Consider the following 15,000-nt stretch of genomic DNA (forward strand, 5'->3'; position numbering starts at 1 on the left):
GTCATATTTCTCGGTATTGCAATGCCCATGAAAAGTGTGCATGGTGCTCAGCTGAACATGACTCATGTTCCTGCCCTCATGCATACATACATACATACCTCTGCCTCGACATCATCGACAGACTCACCAAAACCACCTACACCAGACAAGTCGCAATGGAAATGTCCGCGATATCAAATGCCTGGGGTTAATGTATGGCATTTAGATCATCCTCGTTACCCTCCTCCCAGACTCGAGACCGGCTCTGCCTGGTAGTTTTCCTCTTCAACGACACATTTTCTCCAATGACCTTGACATTCCGTAGAGGCAAGCGTCTCTTGGGATTCCCGAACTTGTCCATGCGGGAAGCACCCGAAGAACGGTCGCCTCTGTCGACGGCTCTACGGTACTCGCGTAAGGAGTACGATTTCTCTTGAATCAGTTCGAGTCGAAAGGAGCGCCTCGTTCACGCGTATCTTCCGTTCGAGAGGAAGATAACACTTATTCTTACTATGATCTTATCTCGCAAAAGATTCACGGTTGTAGAACTGCAAGATTAACGGTTTTAGCACTGCAAGATTCGCTGTTTTAGCACTGCAAGATTCGCTGTTTTAGTACCACAAGATTCGCGGTTTTAGCACTGAAAGATTCGCTGTTTTAGCACTGCAAGATTCGCTGTTTTAGCACTGCAAGATTCGAGGTTTTAGCATTGCAAGATTCACTGTTTTAGCATTGCAAGATTCGCGATTTTAGCACTACAAGATTCACTGTTTTAGCACTGCAAGATTTGCTGTTTTAGCATTATTAGATTCACGGTTCTAGCATTACAAGATTCGCTGTTTTAGCACTGGGAGTTTTGAGGTTTTAGCACTGCAAGATTTGCGGTTTAGCACTGCAAGATTCGATGTTTTATCACGGCAAGATTTTGCTGTTTTAGCACTGCAAATTTTGCTGTTTTAGCATTGTAAATTTCGCTGTTTTAGTGTTGAAAGCACTGGAAGTTTTGCGGTTTTAGCGTTGCAAGATTCGAGATTTTAGCATTGAAGGTTTGCTATTTTAGCACTGCAATATTTGCAGCTTTAGCACTGCAATATTTGCAATTTTAGCACTACAAGATTCGCTGTTTTAGCACTGGAAGTTTGAAGTTTTAGTACTGGAAGTTTGAAGTTTTAGCACTGCAAGATTCGCGATTTTAGCATTGCAAGATTCGCAGTTTTAACACTGGAAGTTTTGTCGTTTTAGCACTGCAATATTCGCTGTTTTAGCACTGGAAGTTTTGCGGTTTTAGCACTGCAAGATTCGCGGTTTTAGCACTAAGATTTGCGGTTTTAGTATTGCAATATTCGCGGGTTTAGCACTTCCAAAATTCGAGATTTTAGCACTGCAAGATTCGCGGCTTTAGCATTGCAAGATTCGCGATTTTAGCACTGCAAGATTCGCGACTTTAGCACTGCAAGGGGCTTGTACTGCATATCGTATGTCTTCCTTTGTGTTCTTGGTATAGCGCACAGTTGATTCGTCGATGCCAAATATGGCAGTGGAAGATATTTCCTCGCAAACTTTATCAGAAACATTTACCTCCTCTATAAAATATATTGCCTTCTTACACCTCTTCAGAAGGTTATCGCTGCATAACTTGCATTCCTCATTGGTTCTTTGTTCATACTAAAGTACTAATGCGCTTATAATATATGTAATAAGGAAATGGAGTCAGGAAATGATTATCACAATATACAAAGACAAAAACATGACGCGTGACGTTGACAGAAAGGGAGCAATACAACGTGAGAGAACTTGGCTGAAGAGATGCGCAGTAGGAGGCACCTTGCCGAAAAAAAAAATAATAATAATAATCGCGAATAATTAATACCGCGAATAATCAATACCGCGAATAAAAATGTATATACTGTGTACCATTGTATCTGGAGAGCGTAGGATGTTTGTGCAGTATCATGTCTTGAAAATTATACTTAAGTATTTATTGCCATGTTCAGTCACGTGGTTTCAAAATACGTCGCAGCTTCTACTTCCTCTGAGGTGAATTCTTATCCCACTGATACTTTTCTTAAGAAATTAAACATCACACAAAGAATAAACTCAAGCCCATTTTTGTCGTTCAGTTAAACACCCACGAATTACTCTGCATATGCAAATGAATATTCTATATACAGTATTTCTCATATCGGTAATAAAACTAAATTTGATGCAGAATATATGGGTAAATATCAAGGCATTATACATTTTCCCTTGTTCTATATCAATAATATACCCAGTAATTTTATAACTAAATATAACAAATAAGAGTATTTACCCAATAGTATTATCACAAAGTTCGCTAGAATCCACATACAGTATAAAATATTTGATTAAGTACAACGTACTTGTTTGTACTTGAATATACTTGGTATTTCTTAAGTACTTTGGGTTTAAGTACAAGTACAGGGACAAGTACCAATTAATTTTTAAACTCCAAGTACAAGTATATGAAAATATACTTAAATCTAAGTACAAATACATGTACGTAGAGTGCGGGGTGATCTAATAGAAGTGTTCAAGTGGATCAAAGGCTATAACAAGGGTGAAGCAAACAAGGTCATCATAATAAAACAACAGGACAGGACTCGCAGTAATGGGTATAAACTAGACAAATTTAGATTTAAGAAGGAAATAGGCAAGCATTGGTTTACTAATAGGGTGGTCGATGAATGGAATAAACTTAGTAACCATGTAGTAAGCGCTGAAACTATCAGTTGTTTTAAAAAACGATTAGACAACTTTATGAATGGGGATGACAGGTGGTGATGGATACGGAGCTGCCTAGTGTAGGCCTTATGGTCTCTTGCAGTCTCCTTTATTCTTATGTTCTTGGACCTAACCCTGATACATTTATACATATGTACGCATGTACACACTAGTGCATATATACGTATGCATATAAGTTACTCAAAGGTCTTGGGAACTCATTCACCCATTCACTCTTACTATGTGTTACAAGTCAGAAACCCGTGTAATTTTTCTCTGAGTTATCCCAAAGACATGGGTTCTTGGGAACTCATTCATTCACTCTAAATGTGTTACAAGTCAGATGAGTGAGCGAGATTCGTAAAATATAAATTGGCGGCGCATTGCCAGGATTTTAACGGTAAAGTGAAAGAATTACCAACGAAATTTTTTAGTATTAAATAGGATTAATAGTGTGATAAAATGAAGCTGACAAGCGCAGAGGAGGTATGGGAGTTTGTACACAAAGAACCCAGTAAGAAAAAGATACAGAGCCTTACTATTAACGACTTGAGATTCATAGCACAAAGTCTGGGGGTTAAGCACGCACATGATGCGAATAAAACCGAAATTATTAAGAATTGTTGGAGAAATGGTGCTTAATCGTGATGAAAGTGGGGCAATGAGAGATGAAGGAAGGGCAGATAGAGTGTCTGTCACTTCAGAAAGTGAGGAAGAAATGGAAGAGAAAATAGAGAAGGGTGAATCTCAAAACACTGAATCTCGATTAAGCGAATTACGGTTGAAGTTAGAGATATCTAAGATAGAAGCTGAAGTAAAAAGGGAAGAAACTGAGAGAGCTAAGATAGAAGCTGAAGTAAAGAGGGCAGAAACTGAAAAGGCTAGAATAGAAAATGAAAACCTTAGACTTCAAGTTAACTTGCAAGAAAGTAGACGAGTGCTATCAGACTCTCAACTCGTGCATAGGAGGCTCAGTTTTGATGTAGTACATAACGCTAAATTTGATGAATCACAAGTGGATACTTTAGAACGTTTGAAGGAATAGATTACCAGTGGCCGAAGGAGTATTGGCGTGCATTGTTGCTAACATGCCTTAGAGGCAAACTGTTAAGAGTTTATGGTGCTTTGGAGGATTCACAAACAAAGGATTACGATGAAATCAAAGCAGCCATCCTACGAGCCTGTGAATTAGTGCCTGAAGTTTATAGGGTAAAATTTGGGAATCTAAGGAAGCAATCTAATATCCCACGCGTTGAATTTAGTAGAGAGAAAAGAATGTTATGGGACCAATGGGCAAGATCCCGTAACAATACACATACATACATACATACATATCAAAGGGCTTTTCCCGCTTTGAGCGTATACCCACCTCACATCCATGCCAACCCCATCCTTCATCTCAACTATCCTTGTGGGTGAAAGGACACAAAATCCCAGCTGGTTGCTGTAAATTGATGAGGTAGACTTGGACCGAACCATCCAATACTTCCGTGCAAATGATACTTAGCCACTGGATGTTAAAGTCAGAAAGTAAACAAGAACCTACCTCTGCTTGGGGTGTCTGGTGAATATGTTCCACGATGGGCTCCTTGGTCGCGGCGTCGTCCTCACGCTTAAGTGTGTCAACACTCTCAAAGGACGTCATGGCGATGGTTGTGTTCAGAACTCGTTGAGCAAATCCAATGGAAGAGTTCGTAGCCAACAGTTATTCCCTCTCCTCTCCCTTCCGTGCAGACGACGACGCGGCCAGAGGCACGAATAGGCCGAACGTTTTGCATACGCTAGAACAGGCCTTCTAGCACCTTACGGGGAGGCCTCCTGTGTCACAATGCACGCCAGGGAGAGGCAGATGTCCTCGGTCTTTGGCACCAAACCCACAACACACACGTGCTTCGACCGTGTGTCTTCAGTTACGAGTTGGTTTCAGAGCCTTTGTCGACAACCCGACACGTGCGGGGCTCGAGCAGCGTCTGCTGCTGAGACGAGTTCGCTGCCTGCGACTTCCCCGTAGCGTCTAGGCACCTCCCATATCAATGACACACCCATCCCCTCCAAAGCAAGGCGTTGAGCTCATTCACTACCGAGCGGTTCTTATCCATTTATCCCGTGTTCCACATGTCGGTTTCGTTAACTTCCGTGTACGTACGCATGTATCTATGTATGCATGTATGTATGTATGTATGCATGTATGCATGTATGCATGTATGTATGTATGTATGTATGTATGTATGTATGTATGTATCTGGCAACCCTTCATTGGAGAACGGACTATAGGACTAACACGCAAGAGCTCCCAGCCTGGCAACTAATCGTTAACGCTCAAAGGTAGTAAATTTGTAGGAAAACCCAAATATGTAACTAGTACGTACAAACACACACGCGTGCACACACACACGCACACACACACGCACGCACGCGCGCACACACACACACACACACACACACATATACTCGGTGGCGCGGTTGGTAGAGTCCCCGACTGTCACCACGGCGGTCCGGTTTCGAATCCTGCCCAGGGCTGAAATAATTTCAGTATCGCTGCGCTTCGAGTCGTTACTCCAACTCTCGTGGACGGGGAGTTGGGTGTGTGTGTGCGTGTAAGGTCACAGCATTACACATAGATCGGTCATACGAGCTCTGAGCTCTCTTCCGGGAGGGAAACAGCTGTCGATCACGAGTTCAGCACGTGATCCAAAGACCAAGGTGAATACACACACACACACACACACACACACACACACACACACACATATATATATATATATATATATATATATATATATATATATATATATATATAGAGTATATATATATATATAATACATATATGTTTATATATATATATATATATATATATATATATATATATATACATATATATATATGCTAATAAGAACACGGGTACGTGTGTTCACTTATGCAAAGTAGACCACTTGGAAAAAAATGATTGGGGTAATGCCCAGGCAATCTATCATACCAACAACATAACAGCAAGAAACTTAATAGAGTGTAGTTTGATTCATACCACCAGTAATCAAAATACCAACCTACACAAGGGGTTATATAAACTTGATAATTTTATTTGTCAAGAAATTAGTAAGATAATATCAGGTGAAATGTAACCCAGCGACTATGACCTAATGTCGCCCGACAATCATTAGTGGAAGCATTGACTCTGGCGACTGTGACCTGATGTCGCCCCACCATCATTGACATTGACCTTCCGCCCTCCAGGGGGTAATTGTTCGCTACCCTTATTCAAACTGTCCTTGTTCCTTTTTCCATGTATATATTACCTATGCATTTCTATTACTATGTACTTGTTGCACTGAAGATGTAATATACGAAAGCGCTCTGCTTCGTTAGTTTCTTTTTTCCAAGTGGTCTACTTTGCATATATATATATATATATATATATATATATATATAGATATACATATATATATATATATGTATATATATATATATATATATGTGTGTGTGTGTGTGTGTGTGTGTGTGTGTGTGTGTGTGTGTGTGTGTGTGTGTGTGTGTGTGTGTGTGTGTGTGTGTGTATCAACATATACTGAATAGTTCCCAGTACACTTAAACTTACAAGACAAAAGCTCACAAGACATAAACTCACAAGACATAGGCTCATCCTTTTACTGAAAAAAGGACGAAAGCTCACACTTTTTTTTATCAAATTATGATATATCATACACATATTGCATCACATGTAGAAATATCACAAGACTTTTATCACAAATAATATTTCATATAACATCACAAATTACATAAGATAAGTAATGTCACATGATATTCACTTCAATCGGATGTAGTGGCCAAACAGTACAAAGGAATTTGTTTAGACGAGTGGTTCGCAACGTGAGACGTACGAGCCATAGAGGGGCAATTTGATTTTTTTTTTTTTTTTTTTTGGTATTCAGAGTCTACGTTCTAGTGATCTATTAGCCGTAACATTCCAATAAATAAAAATGTAGCAATCACACATTTATTTCATCCATCATTCTGTTTTCGATTTTCACATTATTCCCGATTGCACTGCCATGTATGCCATGTTGTTTTGAAGTTTGTTTAGGCCTATGATTGAACAAACTTTAAATTTTAAGTAGAAAATAAAAGTTTAAGAATTAAATCAAAGTATTGGTGTTTTAAGCTTCTATACCTGAAACAGAGTTCATTTTTTAAATAAGAATTATATATCACTACATGGGGGGGACATCAGAATTGACGAGTTAAACACCATATGAGGACGGTGCCTTTATTTGTACGACGTTTCGCTTATTACAGCCTTTTCAAGTGCTTGAAAAAGCTGTAATAAGCGAAACGTCGTACAAATAAAGGCTCCGTCCTCATACGGTGTTTAACTCGTCAGTCTTGTCGGCAACTGCCACTTTCATAAAAAAGACATCAGAATTCTAGAAGTGATTAGGTGAGGCCAGAAAAAAGGTTGGGAAACACTGCTTTAGAGACTTGCGTCCAGCTACTAACTTCTGGCACAATTTTCTTTAAAGCTCTTATGAAGCTCCACATAAATGAGTGTTTCTCAAGTTGGCGTTCTTATATACTGACAGAATTGTAGCCCATCACTGGCAAAAAACTGCTCAAAGTACCTCGGTCAGTAACGTATGAACAACATATATTTAAGAAAAGGTTCTGTTGATTAACACTGAAACGAGGGGGGTGATAAGATAAGAACAAATCAAGTGAAAAGAAATGTGATGACAAATTTGAAGATAGTATGTAATATGTTTGTGTATAATGTCATATATATATATATATATATATGTGTGTGTGTGTGTGTGTGTGTGTGTGTGTGTGTGTGTGTGTGTGTGTGTGTGTGTGTGTGTGTGTGTGTGTGTGTGTGTGTGTGTGTGCAAAATAACCACAGGAAAAAGGAAACTTGTAGACAGTAAGTACTTTCGTATATTACATCTTCAGACTAGATGACATTAAAAAAGACAAAACTTGCAATCAAGAACAAGGAAACCATAAACAACTTAATATACTTGTTCTTCCTTTTCATGAAAATTTTCTTAGTATTGTTAACCTACTCAAAAAATTGGATATCAAAGTAGCTTTTAGATATGACCACACCATTAAGAAAACTTTAATTAAGAACAGCCCTCCTAACAACAACGGTGTGGTCTATAAAATTCCTTGCCAAGATTGTAACAAATTTTATATTGGACAAACTGGGAAAAACTTGGAAACAAGGATTTCCCAACATAAATATAGTGTGAGATCTGCCCAGGAAAATAATGCGTTATTCCAACATAAAGCATTATACAACCATCATATTGATTGGTCTAAGGCAACAATTTTAGCTAAAGGAAAAAGCCTACAAGAAAGAAATATAATAGAATCCTGCTTAATATCAGGCACGTTTGATAAAAATATAAACTTAAGCTATGGTCATTTTAAATGTGATAAATTGGTAACCCAAATGGTCACCAAGATCTTTCCGCCAGATTGAGCCTTATGTGTTGGTCAGGTCGATAGGGGTAAGGTCATCCCCCCTCCTCACATTGTATTGTCTCCCCCCTTCCCCCCTATGGTTGCCACCTGATACTTACATTTAAACCCAACTCTGTATCTCTGTCATTTAGTCTGAAGATGTAATATACGAAAGTACTTACTGTCTACAAGTTTCCTTTCTCCTGTGGTTATTTTGCATTTTTGTATCACGGTGATGTGATTGCTTGCATATATATATATATATATATATATATATATATATATATATATATATATATATATATATATGTGTGTGTGTGTGTGTGTGTGTGTGTGTGTGTGTGTGTGTGTGTGTGTGTGTGTGTGTGTGTGTGTGTGTGTGTGTGTGTGTGTGTGTGTGTGTGTGTGTGTGTGTGTGTGTGTGTGTGTGTGTGTGTGTGTGTGTGTGTGTGTGTATTGTATATTTAGGGCGCAGATTCTCACTAATACACACTGGGTTAAACACGACAGCATTTTGGCACTGGTTAATCTTCTTACTGAGATTTTCAATTTTCCTCACAGTAGGTCCCCAAAACCCGACACCGGCATTCCCCTGGACTTCTCACTCCCAGTCTGCGTCAAGCCGCCGAGCAACTCCGTAACAATGAAAGCATCGTCATCCGCAGAGCTAATAAAGCCTTGTCTTATGTCATACTTGACCGTGACACCTATTTTTCTAAATGTTCTGATATTTTACAGGATCGTTCTAAGTTCAGGCCAATCTCCCGGAACCCCAATTGTCATCTTAAATCTAAGGTTAATTCCCTGATTAATGCTGTGAATGCTGTTAATGGTGACCTAAAATTTGATTTGATTACTGGTGATTATGCCCCTGGTTATTTTTATGGAAATGTCAAGACCCATAAGGTTGGTAACCCTCTAAGGCTCATTATTTCTCAGACCCCCACCCCCACATACTCCTTAGCTAAGCGTTTGAATAATATAATTACCGCATTTATCCCTACCACTTATTCACTCAGATCTACAGACGAGTTCATTGATGTACTAAGGAGTAACAACCCCGTAGGAATTATGGCTTCCCTCGATGCCCACAGTCTCTTCACGAACACCCCAGTTTTAAGAACTACTGAGATTATTCTAGACTATGTTTACCATCACCCGACACTACCACCACCTAAAATGCCTATAACTATCATGAAGGAGATGCTTCTTGCTTGCACTACCGAAGCCCCTTTCAAATGTCCTCAAGGTAAACTTTTTGTCCAAATAGATGGCGTCGCCATGGGCTCTCCTTTGGGGGTCCTTAATACTCAAGCCTTTATGCCTCACGTAGAAACTGAAGCCTTACATTCCCTAACCATGAAACCACATTTATATCTGAGATATGTTGATGATATCTTTGTGTTTCTGACGTGCATTTACTAGAAGAGCTCAGATCTAATCTCCAAGCCATTTCAGGGCTACAATTTTCTACAGAGCTCAATGTTAATAATAAGATCCCTTTTCTTGATGTTTTGGTGGATGCGACATCTAATAACTTTAAAACTATGGTATATCGCAAGCCCACGGATAGCGGTAAATGCATGAACGGTCTTGGTGAATGTTCTCGTAATTATAAGAAAGGCGTTATTAGGGCATATGTCCGGCGGGCAATTTCCATTTGTTCCTCTTGGCATATGCTCCATTTAGAACTTACTTACCTGCGCCAGATGCTAGTAAATAATGGTTATTCTAATCAAGACTTTGATAGTGTAACTAAGGATTTACTAGAACGTAAAGTGGCTGTGAAAACACCGGACCAAGCCAAGACCGTTACTGTATTTTACCAGAATATTTATTGTAGCTCGTACCGCCAAGATGAGAAACACATAAAAGACATCATACATAGAAATTGTAAGCCAATAGGCGATTATGATAACTTAAAAGTTATTATATTCTATGACAACCCCCGTACCTGTTCCCTTGTTATGAAAAACAATCTGTCTGGCAATGGCGGCATATCGAGAACCAATGTCCTATATGAATATCGCTGTACTACTGGGGACTGAGCACCCCGTAATTCTTCTTACATTGGGTTCACGACATGCCAACTGAGTAGACGGTTGTCCTTACATTTACAACAAGGAGCAATTAAACAACACCACCTCCAATACCACCAGGCTATAATCGATAGGAAGACAATCGTGGATAACACTAGGATAGTTACACTCTGTGCCAAAATTAAGGAATCTAAAAATGCTTGAAGCCATCCACATTAGGGAGAGAGCTCCAATTATTAACATTCAATGTAATATGATTTCTGCCATCCCGCTATTTAATTCTTCCACGAGATTTGGAGCCCAACAACAGCAACACCCACCTCCTTCCTCTCCCCCTCCCCCTCCTACACCTCACCAACCCCCACATGACCAGCGTGGTGCCCCAGCGAGAAGACTTATCTTACCTGACTCCTCCCCTCTCCCTCCTCCTCCCCCTCCCCCTCCAAGACGAAGTGCTCGGCTATGTAGCGGGTCACGAACCATGCAGCGTTCCCAAGCGGCCCATATTTAAACCCATGTTGTCTGTACATCATTGTCAATTGTGAATCATGTAGCTTTGAAAATTGTGACTTATCTCTTGTAACTATTCTGAAGATGACTCCCTGAAGTCGAAACGTCAATTAAATATGGAAGACTATGGAAGGCTTGTATTTGCCCACCCTCCTGAAATGAGACCTACTGTGAGGAAAATTGAAAATCTCAGTAAGAAGATTAACCAGTGCCAAAATGCTGTCGTGTTTAACTCAGTGTGTGTGTGTGTGTGTATATATATATATATATATATATATATATATATATATATAGTGTTTAGAATATATCGAAATTGAGCTTTTTGCCTTTTTGATTAATGGTGTGAGCTTGTCTTGTGAGCTTTTGTCTTTTTCATTAAGGGCGTGAGATTATATCTTGTGAGCTTATGTCTTATGAGCATTTGCCTTGTGAGATTTTATTTTGTGATCTTTTATCTTGTGAATTTACTTTAGGGAATCCTAGGGATCAGTGCGACACGCTTCCTAGCTAACAGGCCATTAGCTGATTTTAGCCTTAAGATTGATGACACAAAAACACATTGTGTGTCATGGATAGTTCACTCGAACAGATGACCAATTGGAAACAAAGAAGACTCGAGTATGTTCCAGTCAGGGCGAGACCCGTTTTCGTTGAAGTTGTAACTTTGCCATTTTGTTTTCGACGTAGTTTCTCCAATAGATTCTCAAGCGAGCTACAGCAAGGTCTAAATATACAGGTCAGACCGTTTGAATTCTTCTGCGCAGCTTCTGACGTCATTAGGCTGGGTCCATTTTCTCTTTGTGAAACACTGAAGAAAACTGAAACGCCAAGGAAGACAGGAACTATAATATTTTATATATTATATATATATATATATATATATTATATATCATATATATAGACAGGAACTATAATATTTTATATATATTTATATACATATTTTATATAATATTTGTCAGAATATAACTAATTGCGTGGAGCGGTGCGAGCGAAAGCGACGTCTTTCACAAACGACGCACCAGCTTCAACTGACAGCTATAGGACCCGCCAACCCCACTTTGAACAGCCAGGTGACGTTCACGGGCCCGCTGTGCCAACTCCCTCGAAATTCGGTCGGAAGTGGTGAGACCTTATATTCTTAGATCTTGAGCTACAGTATGGCGTGTCAGTTCCCGATCCGATGCCCTACCGCCAGCTTGCCGTGCTCTTCCCCTTGCAGAAGTATAATTGTTTCTCAACTGACCCCTTCCTAGAACTGAACTTCGGGAGACGTCATACATTTCCCACGAAAAGGGGAGTGGGGCATACTCAGCAGTTCTCACTGCAGCCTCACCCGACACTTGTCGCTCGCTGTCTGCGGTAAATATACCACACGAGAGAAAGGAAGCAGGTGGCACGTATCTACTGTGTACATCTTAGCACTTTCTTTCCTTTTGTACCTGTTGCTAAGTATAGTATTTATTGGGTTAGGATGAAACAAAGCGGGGAAGCTTTTGTGAGTTTATTTTCTTGAAGTTTCGGACCAATGTCCTATTCTTAGAGAGATTGCAGACACAAAACGTGATGTGACTGCTCGTGTGGGGTATATAACTTGAAGTTCTTGCCATTGTCTCCTTTCTCGCCTCGTTTTTGGGTCAGTTTATTCCTTCTCTCTGTAGGTTTTTGACCTCTCGTGCTCACGTGCTGATGACGGGGACATTTGTCTCTTTTGTGTTGCCGTCATTGCTGACGTATTAGCCCAGCAAACCAATGCCTTCTTTATCACTGATGACTTTACAAATGTTTGCTGCCCTCCAGTGTTTTTATCATCTTTTTCCTCGTGCTCTTCATTATTACCCATGCATTTTCCTAGTGTGGAAAGTGCTGATATTGCTCCATGTGCTTCACCAGAGAGTTGTTTGTTCGATGGTGTCTTAAGGGTTTTTTACACGGTCAAACATGTTGGCCAACACGTTTGACAACATGATGTTTGAGAGTATGTTTGAACATGTGAAAGGGGTAAACATGTTGGACCAACGTGTTTGAATGGATGTCTGATTTGACCTGACTTTTGTGGGCGGAGCTTGCTCGTTCATGCCCATGCATGAACGTCTGAACACGCATTAGTCTCCAACCGTCATACATACTCAAATCTCGCGGAGGTAACATCTATAGCAGCTCCTTCAGTGACAGACTTGCCGATTATTTCCAAAATGAATGATACGTATGCCGTTAAGGACAAGGAAAGGGAAATTATGGTGGATTTCATTGACATATATAGGAATCATATAGCATTGTGGAAGGTGAAATCGAAAGAATACTCTAATAGGAATTTAAGAAATAAAGGTATAGATGAATTGCATGGAAAGCTAAAAGAACTTGACCCTCAGTGCACGCGGGATGATGTGATGAAAAAAGTCAACTGTCTTTGTAGTTCTTTTAGAAGACATGGCAAATTTCTGGTATGATCTTAGATAATGTGCTTGTTGCGATGAGAGCTGAACATCTCAAGTCTTAAAGAGACTTTCCCGTTGCTAAAAACCGCAATGTTGCGCTCAGCCGTTCATGAGGGCTAATGAATTTTCTCATAATGGTGGCTTTACAAGTAATGAATGGAGTGACTAAATTCAAAAGTTCTGAATATGTTGATTCGTCCATGCGCATATAATTGCGCCAATCATCTGGGTGGTCCTTTTGTCCACTTTGAACGTTTCCTTTTCTTTTCTTTGAATTACCAATATCCCAATTAACATCACCTCGTCTTGAGTAAGGGGCATGCTGTCCCCTTCTCTTGGCGCCGACTGAGGTTGTCTGTCTGTTTGGTCTAAACGTGTAACAACTCTTCAAACATGTTGTGTTGGAGGTTTGATGAGCGAGTTGGCCAACATGTTTGATTGTGTAAATCCCCCCCTCACATCGCCTTGAGCCTTTGATGTTCTCGTGCCCTTTTCCCTTGACCACGTCCCGTTTCTCCTGTGTAATTTTTTTTTTTTTTTAGCAACCGTTACATGGGTTGCTATATATGATGCTATCCTTGTTTGTTTTCCTTTGTTACAAGACCTATCCTCCTGATTTTTTTTTTTTTTTTTTTTTTTTTTTTTTTTGCAATTTACATTCCCGTTTTCTTCAGATATATGTCTACTGCTGAAGATGATACGGAAAGTTAGGAACCTTTTGTTTCCCTTTTCTTCTTATTATATTTATGAATGGCCTTCTTCTTAAGCTTTATCAATAAGTCTAAAATGAAAATTAGTTTCTTGAATGTATTAATGATGTATGCATATTTTCCTTCTACAAAACTCCTTACTATATATTCTTAATGCTCTTTAGAAGAACCTTATCACAATTCACAATCCCTATTTTTGCTCTTTCGCACTGTACCGACAAATAGTTGATGAATTCATCTTCATTTGTTGTTTTCCTATAAGCGGAAAAATTCACTTGGATAGCCGATCTCCATATCAATGTATCCAAGAAAGGTAATTTATCATCCTGTTCCTACTCCTTTGGGAAGTGAATGTCTTAATACACATTGTTCATTATGCCTTAAGATCGGAGAGAATGGAGTTCCATGGTCGCTGACGTCAAAAACCTGTTATGGATTTTAACTCCGCGAGATTTGAGTATGTATGACGGTTGGAGACTGATGCGTGTTCAGACGTTCATGCATGGACATGAACGACCAAGCTCCGCCCACAAAAGTCAGACCAGATCAGACATCCATTCAAACACGTTGGTGCAACATGTTTACCCATTTCACATGTTCAAACATACTCTCAAACATCGTGTTGTCAAACGTGTTGTCCAGCATGTTTGAACGTGTAAAAACCCCTTAAGAAATGGCACCTCGGTAAGAGAAGGTATTATTATTACTATTGTTGTTGTTATTATCATTACTGTTATTATTAAAGTTATTATCATTATTATTATTGTTAATAGATACTTAGGCCCCTTTCACACTAGGCAACTAGTGACCGTCACTAGGGGCAGTCACTAGTTACCTAGTGTGAAAGTCTCGGGCAACTGCAAGCAACCAGTGACTGTCACCGAGTTGTGGAATCCTTTCTCATCATCTCATTAGTCGAAAGAATGGCATCAATGGAGGAGGTGCTTCTGTTGGCTTTGCTGGTCAAGAAAGAGACGGTCGGTGACGACAACTGCCAGTGACGGTCACTTGTTACCGGAGCGGGCAACAGCCATAGCCTGTTGCGCAACCGGGCAACCGCAGTGACGTAGTGTGAAAGGCTCAATTTAAAATAATGGTAGGCAACTAGTGACCGTCACTAGTTGC

At 39.8% G+C, this 15,000-nt stretch overlaps 2 protein-coding genes across 2 annotated transcripts in view; one reads left to right on the top strand and one right to left on the bottom strand.

The window, feature by feature from the left end:
- Window positions 1-4,716, bottom strand: part of LOC143038646 (solute carrier family 2, facilitated glucose transporter member 1-like) — a 57,585-nt gene extending 52,869 nt beyond the window's left edge. The window contains exon 1 of the mRNA XM_076208140.1: window positions 4,268-4,716. Coding sequence (XP_076064255.1) covers window positions 4,268-4,366 — 99 coding nt within the window. The 5' untranslated portion in view covers window positions 4,367-4,716. The remainder of the gene's footprint in view (window positions 1-4,267) is intronic.
- LOC143038352 (uncharacterized) overlaps window positions 4,550-15,000 on the top strand; it is a 42,838-nt gene continuing 32,387 nt past the window's right edge. Inside the window, exons 1-2 of the mRNA XM_076207383.1 lie at window positions 4,550-4,630; window positions 8,746-9,430. Of these exons, the coding sequence (XP_076063498.1) occupies window positions 4,550-4,630; window positions 8,746-9,430 (766 nt within the window). The remainder of the gene's footprint in view (window positions 4,631-8,745; window positions 9,431-15,000) is intronic.

This window comes from Oratosquilla oratoria, chromosome 24 (genome assembly GCF_046742065.1).
Source record: "Oratosquilla oratoria isolate Oo_2021 chromosome 24, ASM4674206v1, whole genome shotgun sequence".
Taxonomy (NCBI): Eukaryota; Metazoa; Arthropoda; class Malacostraca; order Stomatopoda; family Squillidae; genus Oratosquilla; species Oratosquilla oratoria.